Source organism: Mercurialis annua, linkage group LG7, assembly GCF_937616625.2.
Source record: "Mercurialis annua linkage group LG7, ddMerAnnu1.2, whole genome shotgun sequence".
NCBI lineage: Eukaryota > Viridiplantae > Streptophyta > Magnoliopsida > Malpighiales > Euphorbiaceae > Mercurialis > Mercurialis annua.
The window spans coordinates 33534688-33554434 of NC_065576.1; the positions used below are offsets into that span (position 1 = coordinate 33534688).

The window sequence follows — 19747 nt, forward strand, 5'->3', positions numbered from 1 at the left end:
GTTCGTTATTTTTTCACTCTAAATTTTTGTTTTGTTCACTATAAATCTTTCTCACTCTAAATTTTTGTTTTGTTCCTTCGTTATTTTTTCTTTTTCGCAATGCAAGAACAAAGAAAGAACGGAAGACGAACATGCAATTGAAGCAACAATGGTGGTGTAAAACGGAGAGTTCGAGAAGAAAGAGAGGGAAGGAAGTGTATGTCAGAACGAAGATGAAAGAGAGAGAAAAGTTACCGAGCGGTTACTTTTTTTTGTAATTTAAATTTAAAAACTCAACCTACAACTCTGAGGAAGGAACTGTTGATTCTGACAGAGGAGAGGTCACGTGGGGGACAGGTGGCGAGGAACAGGCATGCAAACCGATTTAATCGTTGGCGGCGCCGCGATTTTCGTTTTTTTTTGTCAGGAGGGCCGTGAGTGGCGCTGCCATAAAGGTCAGGAGGTTTAGGGAAGCTTTTGAAAGGTTAGGGGGTTTTGGGAAGTTTAGTGTAAAGGTCGAGGACCGTCGATGATTAGTAGCCGAACATTAGCCAATATACGTATATGAATGAAAAGGAAGGAATGATCCAGAATCAGGTTTCATCTCTTTCCATTTCTCTTGACGATAAACTACGGTTCGTCACTCGATCTCCGTTTCTCGTTCGTTTCCGACGTTCTATAGCTCGAAACGATCATATTTCAGTGGCAAATCACGGTAAGCTTGACGTTTTATTGTTTGGATGGATGAATTTCATTATATATCGAGTTAAAGTTTTAGGCCACGAAACGATTTTAGAATCGTATTTGGATGTTTGAGTTTAGATTAAGCGTTTTGGATGCGTTAGGAGCGTTTTATGCCTATTGCACGTCGGAAAGCCTCGGAAAATGGATTCTGGGGCCGTGCACGATCGTGCACACGAGGTGCACGAACATGCACCATCGATGGTGCACGAACGTGCACCTACACATGGTGCACGACCGTGCACCAAGGTGCACGAACGTGCACCCCAATATGCACGAACGTGCACCTGGATCCTTTAGCCCTATCGTATTGTTTTGAGACCCCGTTCTGAAATCGATTGATTATCGATTAATTTGAAATCGTTTTAGATCCGGCAAGGCAAGAGGCAGCTTGACAAAGAGCTCAGGAAACTTGACGTTTCTAAGCCCTGAAGTGTTTTTGGATAAGCGTTTTCTGTGAGTACACTTTAATTACTCGTTAATATTCATAAATTCGCGTATTTTTATATACGGACGACTATATGAATTCTTATATGTTTAAAAGTATGTTTGAAAAAGTATATGTACGTATGTTTTGAAATATTTGTATTATGTTATTTTAAATAACATAATTATATGAAATGAATATGAATGCTTAAAGAACCGGGGAAGGGTAAAAGCAATATGTTATGAACTTAAAGGTTTGGTAATATACATGTATCGAGTAAGATACGTATATGAGCATATAGTACATCCCTATATGTACTATATACACAAATATCGAATGAGATACATATGTAAAATAAAGTACATTCTTAAGTGTACTATTGGACATAACAAATACTCTATCTGTGCGTGTGTTGTGAATGTATAGTTAGATTGTATTGTGCATGTCATGGTCCATAAAGGATCAATACAACAGAACAAAAAATATAGAATTAATTAATAAACGTAAAACGAGAATTGTACTATGGTACAACCAAATATAAGAACTGAGATACAAGGTTGAACTTGGTAGAAGTAACCCGAGACCTGTATCTCATCCATTCTCGATAATAGTCCTCGGGACTCATATGAAAATAAAATCAAGCATAACAGATCGAGAATCAATGCGAGATAAGAGCAATAATTAAGATATGATATAAGACACATCGGTTGGCGTGGCTATCGATGTCAGGTGATCAAAAACACATCGGTTGGCTTTGCTATCGATGTCAGATATGTGAAACACATCGGTTGGCTTTGCTATCGATGTCAGATATGTGAAATACATCGGTTGGCTTTGTTATCGATGTCAGAAAGATAAAGTCAGAGAAACTTAATGAGAAGAACAAGGACAATCAACATCATAATAGTAAACAAAACATGTCAAGTATGTACGTAGTATAAACGTACATAAGATATAAGAATGAGGCAAAGATATCAAGTACGTCTATAACATAAACGCTTAGTTTATGACACGTACATGACCTATGAAAGTATGAATGAACATACGAAGTGTGTTTGGAAGTAAGATTGTACGGAGTATGATTCAAAAAGAGTATTTTCTACATAAAGAAGTTTTCAAACGTTTTCACCTTTTATGTAATATTACTTGTAATTGTGTGTATTCACTCAGTTTTATACTGACCCCGTTGTTACTCCAATTTTTACAGGTTGAGTTAGGTACGATTTGGAGAACGAAGCTTCCGAAGTTTTGATTCTCGGAAGTAGTACGAGTCATGAGACCAGGTTCTCATTCTAGCAAGTCTGCAATAGTTTAGAATAGACAGACTCTATTTTATGAAGCGCTTTAACTCTGATATATATTTCAAACAGGGGTCGTGTATATTTTGATATCATTGTGAAATATGAAATATGATTTGATTTGCGAAAAATTTGTACGTATTTTCAGGCTTGCTACAGGTTTTGGAGCTACCACTCCCATTCCCTAGCGCCGGTTGCGACTCATGATTTTGGGTCGTGACAAAGTTGGTATCAGAGCAATGGTTTAGTATTCCTAGGTCATTGTTCTTTTGTGATTGGAGTTTAGGAAAGAGTCAGTCAGTACATAGGCACTACTGTTGATTATAGGGATTTCCAGTCATGTCTTTTGAATGTTATCATTGATTTCATCAATTTTTCAAACGTTTTATAAAAACGCCTTCCCTTATATGTGCTAATAGGAGTCGAGTTAGATGTGTGCGTGAGTACAATATATGTTTGTGTTTACTCGAATAAACAGTACGCTTTTGAGTATTTTTAGTCTGTGAAGAGTTATATACTCTCGAAACTCATATTATATAAGAATATCATCAATAATGATGATGAGATTGAAATGATCAGCTATTATATGATTGATAAGATGAGTTGTGTATTGTTTTGCAGCGCGATCACTCAGGAGAGTGATATGCTCATGAGTTGTGTATTAATTAGGACTAAATATTGTAATTAGTTAATCTCACTTTTTTGTGACAGAGAGGCTTTCTAGATACGAAAATGCAAGTTACAAATCACGAAAACGCATGCTGTAGATAGTTTGACCCATAAATTTTCAAAATGACCCATTTGATATTTCGTATCAAGTTGAATGGGTGAATTAATCCTTTGGACGTTAATTTCCTCTTCAAATTTAGGAATTCCCGAACTTTATTAGTCCACACTTTAACAAGCTGAACGACACCACTTTATTAAACGACATAAAAATAAATACTCTCTGGAATAACAAAACCCTATACCCATCTCCGTCGCCACCGCTTCAATAACAAAACCCTAATTACAATTTTCTTTCATTGCTGAAAATTGTTCCTCAATTAGTTTGCTTAACCTAATTTTTTTGTTCGTTTACAAATCCTTCTTGAAGAATTTGTGTAATTCCTTCTTGTATAAACAACCTAGCTAGATATATACATTTGGATATATAATTTGATCAGACAATCACAAATTAAACCATGGCCGATTTTGAAGATTCCCGGAAAGTTCGAAATATATGCATATTAGCACACGTTGATCACGGCAAAACTACACTCGCCGACCATTTAATTGCCGCAACCGGCGGCGGTTTACTCCACCCCAAATTAGCTGGTAAGCTCAGGTTTATGGATTATCTCGACGAGGAACAGAGGCGTGCAATAACTATGAAGAGCTCTTCAATTGCTCTTCATTACAAAGATTATGCAGTTAACTTAATAGATTCCCCTGGTCATATGGATTTTTGTAGCGAGGTTTCGACCGCGGCGAGATTGAGTGATGGGGCTTTAGTTTTAGTTGATGCTGTTGAGGGTGTTCATATTCAGACGCATGCTGTTCTGCGGCAAGCGTGGATCGAAAAGCTTACGCCGTGTTTAGTGCTTAATAAGATTGATAGGTTGATTTGTGAGCTTAAGTTGAGTCCTATGGAGGCGTATACTCGGTTGTTGAGGATTGTTCATGAGGTTAATGGGATTATGAGTGCTTATAAGTCGGAGAAATATTTGTCGGATGTTGATTCGATACTTGCTGGGGGAGTTTCGGGTGAGTTGGGTTGTGAGGAGTTGGTTGAGGAGGATGAGGAGGATACGTTTCAGCCGCAGAAGGGGAATGTGGCGTTTGTTTGTGCGTTGGATGGTTGGGGTTTTAGTAGTAGTGAGTTTGCGGAGTTTTATGCGTCGAAGCTTGGAGCTAGTTCTGCAGCATTGCAGAAGGCTTTATGGGGTCCTAGGTATTACAACCCGAAAAGTAAGATGATTGTTGGGAAAAAGGGATTGGAAGGAGGAAGTAAGGCTCGCCCTATGTTTGTGCAGTTTGTGCTTGAGCCGTTGTGGCAGGTTTACCAGTCGGTTTTAGAGCCTGATGGAAATCGAGGGTTACTGGAGAAAGTTATCAAGTCGTTTAACCTTAATGTTCCACCTCGCGAGCTTCAAAATAAGGATCCAAAGATCGTGCTTCAAGCTGTCATGAGCCGTTGGCTTCCTTTGTCTGACTCAGTTTTATCTATGGTTGTGAGGTGTATGCCGGATCCTATTGCTGCTCAGTCTTTTCGAATTTCACGTTTGCTTCCCAAGAGAGAGGTGTTAAATGAGTTGGCTGACCCAAGTGTTGTTGCTGAGGCAAATCTTGTGAGGAATGCAGTTGAGAATTGTGATTCTAGCCCTGAAGTAGCTTCTGTTGCATTTGTATCTAAGATGTTTGCTGTTCCAACAAAGATGCTTCCCCAAAGGGGTCCAAATGGGGAGATTTTGAATAATTATAGTGATGAAAATGGAAGTGGTGAATCAGATGAATGCTTCCTTGCGTTTGCGAGGATTTTTAGTGGGGTTTTTTATTCAGGACAAAAGGTTTTCGTTCTTTCAGCATTATATGACCCTTTAAAAGGAGAGTCGATGCAAAAGCATGTGCAGGAGGCTGAGTTACAATCTTTATATCTCATGATGGGTCAAGGTTTGAGACCAGTAACTTGTGCCAAGGCAGGGAATGTTGTGGCAATTCGAGGCCTTGGCCAACATATCTTGAAAAGTGCTACTCTTTCGTCCACAAGAAATTCTTGGCCTTTCTCCGGCATGACGTTCCAAGTTGCTCCAACTCTAAGAGTTGCAATTGAGCCATCTGATCCAGCAGATATGACTGCTCTGATGAAAGGTCTGAGACTTCTGAACAGGGCAGATCCATTTGTGGAGGTCACGGTTTCTTCTAGAGGGGAGCATGTGCTTGCTGCTGCCGGTGAAGTTCATTTAGAACGATGCGTCAAGGATTTAAAGGAAAGATTTGCTAAGGTGAGCCTGGAAGTTTCTCCACCTCTTGTGTCTTATAAGGAGACCATTGAAGGTAATACATCCAGCGGTTTTGATAATCTGAAAACATTGAGTGGAATCTCTGATTCTGTTGAGAAGACGACACCAAATGGAAGATGCATTGTTCGCGTGCAAGTCATGAAACTTCCTCCTGCATTAACCAAGGTACTTGATGAAAGTGCCAATATACTTGGGGATATTATTAATGGAAAGCTTGCGCAGTCGAACAAAGGTGTGGAAGTACAAGGATCAAGCATTGTGGAGGAAGAGAATCCAGTTGAAGCACTCAAAAAGCGCATAATGGATGCCGTGGAGAGTGAAGTTTCTTCATGGAATGAAAATGATATGGACGGGTCTGAGAAATACAGACTCAAGTGGAAAAAATTTCTTAAAAGGATTTGGGCACTTGGTCCGAGACAGGTTGGCCCTAATATCCTCTTTACTCCAGAATTAAAGAGCAGTGATTCCTCTGTCCTTATCAGTGGTTCTCCTCATGTATCTGAAAGATTGGGGTTAGTGGACGATTCTAATGATTGTGATACACTGGCCAATGTGTCATCTGAAGTAATTCAACCATTACACATGGAAGCAGATAGTCTGCAGAATAGTTTAGTCTCTGGATTTCAACTTGCAACAGCAGCTGGACCATTATGTGATGAACCTATGTGGGGATTGGCTTTTGTCGTCGAGGCTTATGTGTCCCCCTTGACTGAGCAGGCTGATGAATCCAAATCTAACCAGCAGTCTGAGCAGTATGGCATGTTCACAGGACAAGTTATGGCAACAGTCAGGGATGCATGTAGAGCAGCTGTACTGCAGAACCAACCCCGACTAGTTGAAGCAATGTATTTTTGTGAGTTAAACACAACAACCGAACATTTGGGATCTATGTATGCAGTGCTTAATCGTAGACGAGCTCGTATCTTGAAGGAGGAAATGCAGGAAGGATCTGCACTTTTCACCGTTCATGCATATGTCCCGGTGTCTGAGAGTTTTGGTTTTGCTGATGAGCTCAGAAAAGGGACTTCAGGTGCTGCGAGTGCTCTTCTTGTTCTTAGCCATTTGGAAGCACTTCCTGAGGACCCTTTCTTTGTACCAAAAACGGAAGAGGAGATTGAAGAGTTTGGAGATGGTTCCAGTGTTCTCCACAATACGGCACGAAAGCTCATTGATGCTGTAAGGCGGCGTAAGGGCCTGCCAGTTGAGGAAAAAGTAGTCCAACATGCTACTAAACAGAGAACGCGGGCTCGTAAAGTGTAGAATTTGTTATTTCATTCTATTGGATAGTAAAGTGTAGAATTGTATACTTCAACACACATCCATTATATACATGAATCAAAGTTATAGTCTCAGTTTCCTTTTCGTGCTCGACATTTTTGCCTGTATATCATGCTTTCATGAGTTGTAGGAGAAGAAATTTCTGGATATGGTAAAGGAGCCTGTACTGCACTTGTCATCTGTAATGCCATTGCTAATCTATCCGGTATGTCTGCCATTAGCCCCGGCAAAGAAACGAGAAATGGAATGATTTGCATCCTTTTCTTATTCGTTTTACGGAAACTTCTGTATGACTAGTTATGTAAGTAGTTTATTGTCGTTTTTGCTCATTGGACTGCCTGTTAAAGAAGCTGTTGTGACAAAACTACATATTAGTTACCCTGTCTTTTCGTGTTTCATTTTGGTTCCTTTGGTTCGTTTTATTGTGTGCTTTAGAAAGCTTTTATAAGGATAAAGCAATTATGAAAAAATGTATACATCTAACAAACACACTTCAATTCTGCTCAAGGCATAATAGAACGGTATGCTGGATCAGACTCCGGTGTCTGAACTCTGGACTACGAAGTTGGTGTTGCGATTGCAAATATTTTAGGGTCTCAGATTCTGCTGTATCAGCTGATGGAAGCCATGTATGAAGGAAGTATTATTATAAGCCTTAGAAGAGCTTGAGACTAGAATCAAACAAAATTTTTGCAAGTCATAATAAGAAACTGGAGCATGTTTGAGGTGGTGCTTGTATAGATTCATAAAGTCTTTTTGATATTTTATGATCATTAGGTATATCCTGTTATTTGGTTCTTATTTTCTTCCAAAGAGTGGGATGTTTGCTATAGAGGGTTTCCTGACGTTTGCGGTTTTCTGCATCTATTCTGATTTTTGAACACTTAATTTATTTTTTTGATCAATTGCTAAAAACTCCTTAAATGGGTCTAATAGTGTTAAACATTTATGACAATCTGCAAATTTATCTAAAAACTTTAAATGTATAAATTTATTTCAATTTGATAATTTTGTTGCAATTTTATTCAAATTTTTTAATTTATTTAATTGTGTTAATATTTCACTTGGATCAATACTCATTTGTCTTCTTTTTTCTTTAATTTTAAGTTTTAAATTTGTTTCTTTTTTGCTTGAACACTGAATGGTATAAAATTTGGAATTGGAACTGGATTTTGTTATTGTTTTTTTATTAGGAGTTAAATTTTATAATTTTGAAAAGTGAATTTGCTTGGGGACCTCTCTACCGCCCGTGTTTATCTCTTGTCAAGTGTGCTCCCTAGTCATAGACTGTGTACGGGGTAGTCATCTTGGAAAAATAGAATATCACCGTGTAAACATAACACTTTGTTACGAATTTAAACTCCTTCTCATTGTACTGAAATAGATATATGATTTAAATGAGTAATGAGTTAGTATAGAAATTCAATTAAAAATTATAACAATTAAATTGATAGAAAAAAATTGGGTAGAATTGCAAAGAGATTATCAAATTGCAACAAATTTTAAATTTCTAAATAGATTTAGAAAAAAAAAACAAAAATATTTGTTACAGAAAAGCGATTTCAATCGTGGTTCGAAAGGCTAACTCTGTTGATTTTTTGTTGGACATCTCCAAATATAATAATGGAGGGGAAAATTTATAAATGAAAAATAAAGGACATAATTTTAAGAGTTGATCAAGTTATATGTATAAACACAAAATAAATATTGATCAAGGCAAACATTGGTTAGAATCCAATATCTTAAAAATCTAAGGGTTCCTCCGCAAGGTTCGTTTTGCGATGCTGGCGAATTAAGTCATAACATCTGAACATAAAACCATATAAACACAAAAGATATATTAAATTGACTTAAGCAAAATATTATATAAATAAAAAAATCGAGAACAAATAAAAAATAAATCGAACACGAATATTAAATTAATGAAATAGTAAGTTAAATTAAAAAAATAAATATTTGTAATTATATTTCATAGTAATTTTAATATAACATTATTTAGATTATGCAATTTATTTATTATCAATATTAATGGAAATTATTTTTTCTCGTTAGTGTCTTAATTTAGATGTTGAATAGTTGGTATTAAATAAAATTTACGTTTTATAATGAGATTAAAAGTAAGCTCCCCTTCCCACATACTGTCATAAAGCACATTTTGCTATCTTTATTTGTAATTTCGTTAACAATTAGAAGATTCTGTTAGTTACGTTAATAACTATACACTGCGAGATTAACTAGTTATGTACTTCATCCTTTTCCAATTGATTGAACTCACAATAATTGTACATTGGCAGAGAATTATGGATAACAAATGTAAATATTTTATCAATGTTAAACATGTTGATACCCTTAAACCAAAAACAAACCAAAAATAAATAATAATAATAATAATAATAATAATAATAATTTATGGATTCCGGCATCTCGACGGCGTTAATCCTGCAAAACAATGTAGATGGCTAATCGGACGGTTTGTTCGATTAGCTCTCCGATGCTTAAGTCAGTTTAGTTTAAAGGGAGAATATTTGTATTTATTGTAAGTTGTGTGTTTAGACATACCTGAAACTCTTTTTATAGTAGTCGAATGTATACCTTGTAGATATGGAGTAGGAAAGTGATTCATATTTAGTAGGGTTTGACCGTGATTAGGAGTGTTCTTCCTTATTCAGACAGGAGTCCTATTTAGGAATGTCTTCCTAAGTAGTCTCGTCTTCCTAAGTTGGAGTTATCTTCCTACGTTGGAATTTGTATCCAAATAGGAAAGATAGTCGAGATTATATAATAGATCTGGTAATCTGTCTGAATCCTATGGTCGACGCGCTTTTTGTCCGAGTCCTCAGGGATTCAGTTTTTATCTTGTTAGATGATGTTATATTTCAGTGGAGGCGGATCCTGTGAATTCGGACGCTGGTTTATCTTGATTCAGCCCTTTGGGCGGGAGTCTAGTATCGTCTGAGAGTAGATCTCCTGCGACTCGGCTCCATTTTATGTAGAATAAGATTCGGTATCCATCATTAGCCCTCCCGTAAGTGAGCTGAAGTCATGATATTTATGCTTTGTAATATTTTAGCTCTATTTGAGGCGAGTCGTTTTGTATTCCGACGTTCCTTTTTGCTTCTCGAGCAAGATTCCCATTTTTCTTCTTTTGAGCCATGTGTCGTTCATCTATTCCTCGTTATTTTTTGAAGTTCGGACATGCGTCCATTCGTTCTATCTTCCTTTGTATTTAAATTGTTGTATAACTTGTTTTATTTTTCATCTTTTACTCTTGGTTGTTCGAAAGTAGCTTTGCCTTTATTCTCATTTTCAACATTTAATTCTCGTGCTTGATTTCTTCAATTTTGTGATTCGATTCATCAGTTTTTTAATTTTTGTTTGTTTACTCTCTTTTTTTTGTTTGTCGAGATCTTCTTTGGCGAGTCTCTGTTTGGCGAGTCTCTGTTTGGCGAGATTCATTCCTTTCCTCTGTGTTTTTTGTGTTCGTCTTATCTTTCTTTAAGGCGATTCTTCTTGTTATTCTTTAGCAATTCACTTATAGAGTTATGAGTCCTTCGACCCCCTCCACAAATACACTGATCTCAAAGAGTATTTATGCCCGTTTTTGAGATCATGTCTTCAATTTATTTCGTCGATTTTCCTTGATTTTGATTCTTTTCAGGCGGATTGCCTTCCTTTTTAAGATTTGTTCTCAGATTTGGGCGAGTTGCCTGTGATTCGTTGATTTGGGCCTGTAGCCTTATTTCTTTTGATTTGAGCGAGTCGCCTTATTTGTGCACTTGGCCTTATTTCTTCTGTTCTGGGCGAGTCGCCTTATTTGTGCACTTGGTCTTATTTTTACCTGAATCATTTTAGACTCGGTCTTATGTTTTGAGATCTTTCACATTCCTTTTATTTGGTTTTTCGCCTTTCTTTCGCATTTCTCTTATATTTTGGCGTTTCGCGTCATATATTTTCTAATAGTTAATCTAAACTCTTGGATTTTAAAGTTAATCTAAACCTTTTAGTTTTATTCAAGGTTTGGGCGAACCTATCTCTTTTTTTCCTCTTTGAGTTTTATTTAAGATTCGGACAAATCTATCTCTCCTTTCCCTCTTGGGGTTTTTTTTTCAAGATTCGGGTGAACTCATCTCTTCTTTCTCTCTTGGGGTTTTTTCTTGAAGGTTCGAGCGAACCTATATCTTCTTTCCCTCTTGGGGTTTCAAGGTTCGGGCGAACCTATCTCTTCTTTCCCTCATTGGGGTCTTTTCTTCAATTTTTATTTTTGCCTTTCGGGCGGTTTCTTCTTTCGCATTTTGGAATATATTTTTGTCTCTCGGGCCTTTTGCTCTTCGACTCTTGGGCCGTTTCGTTCTTTCTTTTATTGCGTTGATAGGGGTGAGCACTCCAGTTTCACGTCGTCCAAGTCGAGTTCTTCAGTTTTGATGTTCTTTAACGCCTTGATATATTTTCTTTCGTATCTCTTGCATATGCGGTTTTATCCCGATTTGCGGATTAAGAGGATTCGCCTTTGTCTTTCTAATTTTTCTTTTTGGATTAACTCTGTGGGGCTCTTTTTACTTTTGCTCTTTCCCGTCTTTTGCTTTTCTTGGAGCATTTTCCCTTCGTTTTGCTCTTCTTTGGTCCGCTCATGGCTTCGTTTTAGTTTTCACCGTTCGGATGGTATCTTTGTGATCTTTTGGCATTGTCTCTGTTTTCCTCATTACTTAAATTTTCCTCGTTTTCTTCGTTGTTCTTAAGGGTACTGCGCTCTTCTTTTTTAGTTTTCCTGTGGTGTTTTCTCTAATTTCTTGATCTTCAGTTTTTGATATTCCCTTTATTTCTTCTTGTTGTTTTTTTGACTTAGCTTTATTTGGCCGGGTCTCTTCTTGGTTGTCATGGTTTATTTTTTTGACCGAGCTTTCTAAGCGCAATCTCTTCTTAATTAGGCCATATTTGGCTTTTTTTTATATTTTATAACATATTATGCCTTTAATTTTAAATTAAAGGCCTAATATACTTGAAGTCATATAAAAGTGTGAGTTAAACTAAAATAATATTTATTATTTTTTCTTTGATTTTGAAACCAAAATCAATAACTGATATATAGCATGCAAAATTTCAGAATATATGAAAAAGTTCATCATGCATTATAAGTATATTATTCCAACGAACATAAAAAATATTGAACCTATTTTAATATAAGATAAAATATATGAAAACTTATCGTAATTTAGCTCCCGTTGATAATAAGATAATATTTCCGATTCATCAATTACGGATGATTTTGGTGATGCCAGAAGATCCTCCACCAGAATATAGTATTTGTTTGTTGGAGTTTTTTCTAAACTCTTTAAATTTATCAAAAATTGATTTCTCTACTTCCTTCGTCCCGTACGTATTTTTTAGCCACCCATTTAATTAATTATGTCGTGCTTGCTTCCTTGGTTACATGCTCTCTAGTCATCCTTTTGTTGGGTTTTATTGGTTCATAACGCAGCGGAATTTCAAAAATTTATCTAAAAACCCAAACCAAGATCCATGTAATTCGAATTAACAGAATAAGTACTTACTTGTATGTCGAATTCAACAGCAATGTAGGAAGGAAGGAGGTGGTTCACTTTGGTGATACCTGGCCTCGGATCAGAAACGCCTCCAAAAGAACGCGTCCTCTACGAGTATCCACACGAACAGACTTTAGCCAAAACTAGTGCTTGTGTGCTAGCACTATTGCTTCATAAGCAATTTCGAATTTTAGTGATTTAGTGAATAATGAATTTCGTAATTCTCAAACCAATTGCTTAATGTGTATTTATAGTGATAAACAACACTAGGGTTTGAGACAAATTAGAATTTCAATCTCATTGCAATTCTACAAGTTTATGTTTATCAAAAACTCCTTTATGATAATTATCCATATATATTAATTACTATATTTATTATCTTCCAAAAATAATAAATTAAGGAAAACACTCATCCTTAAATTTCGAATTAATATATATTTATTAATATATATATTACGAATTATATATATATATATATATATATATATATATATATATATATATAATTAATCACTTAATCACATTGGGCTTGTACAACCCATAACTGTTTTGGGCCTGTCCTTAGTGTGCGACCCTGTAGGTTCATATAACGTTGGCAGTAGGCTCGAAATCCCTATTTCAGCCCACAAGTCATAAGTGGTCTCTAGCAAGACATTATGACTACCTAAGTTATATGAATATCGATAATCCGATTTAACCATTTACAATAATATTTTAATCCCTTTGTCTCTCGATATCTAGAATGAATATAAGGCATAGTTATGTCATCCTTATAATATTCAATCATTAGTTTCTTGACTCTAAGTAGACTGAAAATGATAACTTCTTATCAATTAGCATGGTGTTTACACCGGCCCAAATAATTACCGGATAGAACTTCATATGGGCTTATCAAGGATTAAGGCCCAACGGAAAGCTTGTTTATTATTGCTTTTTCTATTTTATTAGGAGTTTGTAGCTCATTAGGAGTGATTTTCTTTCAGAGTCTTAGTCCTAGTTAAATTAGGAGTCTTAATTATGAGGAGCTATAAATAGCTCAGAGCTTTATTATTTTTGTATCAACAAATCAATCAATCAAAAACCAAGCCCAGTGCTTTTTATCTCGCGATCTCCAGATTTTTTTAATTTAGGAGTAGTTTTCGGTATTAATCTCGCCTGAGTTCTTAACTCCCAGATTATTACTTCTTAAATCACGTGGTTAAGTGTCTTTAACCAAACAAGCCATGTGAATATCTACATAGGTTCGTTAAAGTATCAAACCTCAAACCGATCCCGATTATAAATTCAAAGATTCGAGTCCGGAATATTTCCAGGCGAACATCTTTTGGCGACTCCACTGGGGACCAGTTTATGGTTAGCACAAAAATGGACTTTAAGGACGATTCTAGGCACGCTCGGTCCATACGCCGACAACAACGGAAGGAAGGTGACATAGTAGTCGAATCAGATTCGGATAGATCAGAAACCATGGCCAAGGACAAACAGGTGAACCAATCAAGCAAGGTGCCGAATACAACGGATACCGAGGGAAACCTACCTAAGGATAAGGTCGACGACGCGACCGATGACATGATAGACTACTCACGCCAGCTTCCTCCCTCTCGCCCTTCTTTATCACAGGCCGACTTCTCGGCCATGAGGGGCGAGATAGCGCAAGAGAACAAGCAAATGTTCGACGGTGCTATGCATCAGATGTCCGAAGTAATGAGGAACATCATGGCCGACCAAACGTCGGTCCAGAGGCAGATCCAAGGGAACTTAGACGGCCTCAGCAAGGCAATGGAAAACCTAGGGCGATTATTTTCTGGGCAATCCGCGGCCGATCAAGGGTACAGGAGGGCCGAACAGAACCAAACACCGAGCCGTTTTGGTCAACCAGGTGGTTCGGCCGAACAACAACCCAACAAGATGGGGTATACATATGGTTCCGTTAAGCTCTTAACAAGGAACGAGGCCGAGTTCTCAGGAAGGGCCGATCACCCGGGGGCAAGCTCGTCCAACCCACAAGGCGAAGCTAGACCACAAGGGGGAGCTACTGGAACCAACACCCAGGAGCCCAACACGGGCGAACGATCGTACTCCGAGGGAGGCGATCCAAATATATACAATCAAGGGCAACTCGTGGACATGCTAGAGAAGCTCGGGGTGGATCTGCGACCTATGCCTCGCCCATCGTACATGAAACCGTATCCGGACTGGATCGACAAGTTATATCCTTTCCCAAGGGGGTATAAAGTGCCAGAGTTTAGTTTGTTTTCGGGCGAGGAGAAGGGCCAATCTACGGTTGAATATATCGCCCGGTTTTCAACCCAATGCGGCGAAGCAGCCGCTCACGATTTCTGGAAGCTCCGGCTTTTCGCCTGCTCTTTGACAAAAATGGCGTTTACGTGGTACTCTAGATTGTCGCCCAATTCGGTGGACACATGGAAGGACCTCGAAATCCTCTTCCATGAAGAGTTTTACAGGGCACCACATGATGTCACCCTGGCTGACCTCGCCCGAATCTCACAGCTACCGAGTGAGTCGGCAGAGAAGTATATCGGCCGATTTAGAAACCTCAGGACTAGGTGCTCCACCAAAATGTCAGAGGTCGATTGCGTACCGATGGTGGTAAGAGGAATGAGTTTCGCCATGAGGGAGCATTTCGAGGGCCACAGGTTTTGGGACTTGTTCGAGCTAACGAACAGGGTGACGAGCTACGAAAGACTCCTCCATGAGAAAGAACAGAGGAGAGGCGCATCTAAAGGGACCTGTTACAAAGACCAGCTCGACGTGGCCGTGGTGTCCGATAGCGAGGATAGTGGATCCGAAGATGAAGTCAACATGGCCGAATTTTTGGGAACAAAACCCCTGGAATGTTCGGCCTTGCGAAAGCCTGGCTTTGTTAAAAGAAATAAAACCGCGGTGGTACAAAAAGAGTATTCGTTCGACCTGACTAAGGCCGACGACATATTCGATGCCCTGTTGAAGGATGGGCAGATCGCCCTAAGCGAAGGTCATACGATTCCACCGTCGGAGGAGCTAGTCGGTAAGGATTATTGCAAGTACCACAATTCCTGGAGGCACAGCACGAACAATTGCGTAAATTTCAGAAACGTGATTCAGAAGGCGATTAACGAAGGGAAACTTCTGTTCCCAACAAAGAAAGAGGCCGATGCTAAATACGTGTCTATTAACACAGTTCGGCCTCACTTTGATAGCTACCTAGAGCAAGGGCAGATACAAAGCAAGTGGAACCCTAGAAGGCCCAAGCCGAGAGTAGAGACCGACGGTTCAAAGTGGCTAGGACAGAAAGGGCGACCTCAGCAACAGAAGAGGAAGCGATACAGCTCGCCCACTGCAGATATGACTTGCCCCTCATGCAGTACGTGTTTTAAGGTCAAAGGAGGCGAGAACACAAGGAAGCATCCCAAGACCTTTAAACCGAGATCGCCCACATAACAGTGGCAGAGGCATGAGCCACAGCGGAGGCCTGCCACTAATGTATTCAAGAGGATATTTCGGCCAACGGAGGAGACCCCTCGTATGACGAAAACCCAGAAGAGGCGAATGCAAAGGCTGCGACAAGAGTCGCGGGCGAATCACGGGACAGAATCGGCTCCCAGAGAGCAGCACGGAAATAGGCCAATAGCCGAGAGACTGGGGGCAAGGAACCAGGCCGATGCGGATGCCAAATCACCTGATAGGCGAAATGCCAAGGTAAGGAAGGTATGGATGCCAAAGAGCGAAAAACAAGCGGCCAATGCGTCCGTTACGGCAGTAGTTCACAAAGACGACGAAGATTCTAGCGGCCGATCGTCCTACAAGGACGTACTCGTATCGCACCACGGTGGTCAGCTTAAAGCAAGATTGCCTAAAGACCGCGAGGTCGTCGTCTCTCACAAGAAGGGCGTGTTGAAAGCCTGGGTCCCGGTGGTAAGGGACGAATACGGAGTAAAAGTGGTCACGCTCCCTAACTCATACAGAAGTAAACCGGGGCAGAAGGCAACGTTGGAAGGCGATGTAATCGTACCAGAAGGAGATAGCGCCGATGATACAGCGGTAGTATCCCTTAGCAAACCTCCAACAAGGATGACTAGGCACATTCGACCACTGTACATCAAGGCCGATTTGAACGGGGTGTCGATTAACAGAGTCCTCATCGATAACGGGGCTGGCGTCAACATACTACCGGCGAAAATGCTCAAAAAACTGGGCATAACGCGGGATCAGCTTGACCCGACCGATGTTTACATGACTGACTTCGCAGGGGGCGAAACGCCGGCCGAGGGGTACATTACCCTCAGAATTAAGGTAGGGCGAGTAGAAACCGAAGAAGGGTTTTTCGTAGTCAATGCCCGGAGCAACTACAATATTTTGCTCGGCCGCGATTGGATACACTCCAACATGTGTATACCGTCGACTATGCATCAAATGCTCTTCATATGGCGAGATGACGGCGAGGCCGAAGTTGTGCAGGGTGATCCCAACCCCTTCGGCGAGGACCATAACGTACTCGAAGCACGTTTATACGATGAAGAGGTGCGCAACATACAATCCCTTAGTTCGAAAGGAGAGACGAGCGTTCCTCGCTTGCTTGTTAACTCGGATCGGCCGGTATCAGTGACCCTCGGGGGCAAAGGCCGATCCACCATCCTCAAAGATTCAAAATGATAGCACGACATAAAGAATTGAGGGAAAAAATTAGACAGTTAACCTCGCTGTATGATATTACATCGGCCGAATGCATCTATGAGGACCAGGATCAGGACCCAACAGGATCGCTGCGGATCGGGGACATACGATTGGCAACCGGGAAGTTAGAAGACGATCCCGCCCAAGTACAGGACGACCTCCTCGAAATCAATCTGGGGACAGATGAATCGCCTAAGCCTATATATATCAACGCAGGACTGGACGAGGGATTCAGAGAGCAACTGATCGCCCTACTCATTGAGTTCCGCGACTGTTTTGCCTGGTCGTACGAGGAAATGCCGGGCCTTGATCCTGATATCGCCGAACATAAGCTTCCATTAAAGAGTGGGTTTCGGCCATTCCGGCAACCTCCCCGGCGAATGTCCAGGGAAGTGGATACTCTCATACAGGATGAGATTAAGCGGCTGGAAGATGCCAAGTTTATTCGGGAAGCCCAATACACCGAATGGCTCTCTAACATCGTGCCAGTGATGAAGAAAAACGGGAAGCTACGAGTATGCGTAGATTTTCGGAACCTCAACCTGGCTACACCTAAGGACGAATACCCGATGCCTGTGGCCGATATGCTGATAGACAGGGCAGCAGGACACACGATACTCAGTTTCCTCGATGCACACTCTGGATACAACCAAGTTCCAATCAGCAAGGAGGACATCTCCAAAACGGCTTTTAGATGCCCCGGGCCGATCGGAGCGTACGAATGGGTAGTGATGCCTTTCGGCTTAAAAAACGCGGGGGCAACATACCAGAGGGCTATGAACAAAATGTTCAGAGGCCTCGACTGCCTTGAGGTCTACATCGACGATGTCGTGATCAAGTCAAATACCGGCGAAGTTCATCTGGCCGACCTCCGGCAAGGTTTCGAGCGTATACGATGTAATGGGTTAAAGATGAATCCTCCGAAATGCGCGTTCGGCGTTTCGGCTGGAAACTTCTTGGGTTTCTTGGTTCACCAGCGGGGAGTAGAAATAGACAAGAACAAAGCCAAGGCGATTATCAATGCTGAACCACCCAAAACCAAGAAGTAGCTCCAGAGGCTCATCGGTCAAATCAATTTTTTAAGAAGATTCATAGCAAACACAGCAGGCCGACTTCGCAGCTGGAGTGTTTTGCTGAGGGGAAAAGAGACCGATGAGTGGATATGGACGGACGAGCAACAGAGGGTGTTCGACGATTTGAAAGGTTACTTGGCGAAACCTCCGGTTATGACCCCTCCAAAGCCGAATAAGTCGTTGTTGCTATACCTATCGGCTGCACACGAATCCCTAGGATGTATGCTCGCCCAAGAGGACGATGGGATCGAGAGAGCAGTCTACTATTTGAGCCGAGGACTGACGGACACAGAGATTCGCTATACCGACATAGAAAAAATATGTCTATGTCTGTACTTCACGTGCTGTAAGCTGCGATACTATATGTTGCCGGTCGTAGTGTATGTTTTGTCCCAGACCGATATCATTAAGTATATTTTATCGAAACCATACTTAAGGAATCAGATTGGAAAATGGGCGATTGCAATGTCCGAATTCACATTGGTGTATGTTCCCCAAAGAGCAGTAAAAGGACAAGTGTTGGCAGACTTCTTGGCCGATCACCCTGGTATTACCCTCAAGGAAGAAACAGTCACGTTCTTCGACATCGCCGTGTGGAAGATGTGGTTCGACGGATCCAGGACAAGCCAGGGAGCAGGCGCGGGAGTTCATATCGTCACGCCCTTGGGGGCATCCTACCAGTTGTCATTCAGACTCCAGTTCGAATGCACCAACAATCAGGCAGAATATGAGGCCCTCATATTCGGTTTTGAGATTTTAGCCGAGCTAGGGGCAAGGGCGATCAGTGTGAAAGGGGATTCTTTGCTAGTCATTAAACAAGTGACAGGAGAATTCAAATGCGAGTCCGAGTTGTTGGTAAGGTATTGCAATAAAGCGAAACACCTGATCGAAGGCTTTCAGGATACGAGGATAGAATACACAGAGAGGGCCGATAACGGCGTTGCAAACGACCTAGCTCAGCACGGTAGTGGTTACAAGATAAACCGAGAGTTCGACGCCATAGAGAGGGAAACGCCGAATCTCCACACCGGGGGCATCACGATCGACGAAAGACAATTCTCGGTTTACCAGCTGGACGTCACCCAAGATTGGAGGGACGAGCTCCTGAAGTGGTTCGAAAAACCAGACGCCACGAATAGGAGGTTGAGGACTTTAGCCCTTAATTACGTGGTCTTAGCCGGCGAATTATATAAGAAGGGCTTTGAGGGGCTACTCTTCAGATGCATCGGTCCAAAAGAGGCAATGCTTGCTATGGCCGAGGTACACGAAGGTATAGCAGGCGCCCACCAGGCGGGCCCCAGAATGAGGTGGCTTATCCATAAATACGGCTTTTATTGGCCGAAAATGGAACAAGACTGCATAAGATATGCCAAAGGTTGCGAAGCTTGTCAGAAATTCGGCCCAATACAACACGTCCCGGCCGAAGACCTGCACTCCATCATCAAACCATGGCCATTCAGAGGATGGGCGGTCGACCTGATAGGGAAAGTATACCCCGGCTCGTCTGATGGTCATACTTTTGTGATCATCGCCACTTGCTACTTCACCAAGTGGGTCGAAGCTAAACCTTTAAAGTCGCCAACACAAGAAGCGGTGATCAAGTTCTTCAAAGAATACATCGTCCACCGACACGGCTTGCCCGAGTCCATAACTACAGATCAAGGGACTATGTTCACAGGAGGCGATATAAGTTGGTGGGCTTCCCAAATGAAGATAAAAATGTTACACTCAACAC

The 19747-nt window shown here is 40.7% G+C and overlaps 1 protein-coding gene across 1 annotated transcript; it reads left to right on the forward strand.

The window, feature by feature from the left end:
- Positions 1–3392: 3392 nt before the first annotated feature.
- On the forward strand, positions 3393–6799 carry LOC126656019 (uncharacterized). The gene has a single exon (XM_050350456.2). The coding sequence runs from the start codon at positions 3630–3632 to the stop codon at positions 6705–6707; it is 3078 nt and encodes a 1025-aa protein (XP_050206413.1). The 5' UTR covers positions 3393–3629; the 3' UTR covers positions 6708–6799.
- The last annotated feature ends 12948 nt before the right edge of the window (positions 6800–19747 follow it).

Bases quoted from the DNA above. Each gene is read 5' to 3' on its own strand.
- LOC126656019 (XM_050350456.2), top strand. From the start codon at position 3,630: ATGGCCGATTTTGAAGATTCCCGGAAAGTTCGAAATATATGCATATTA.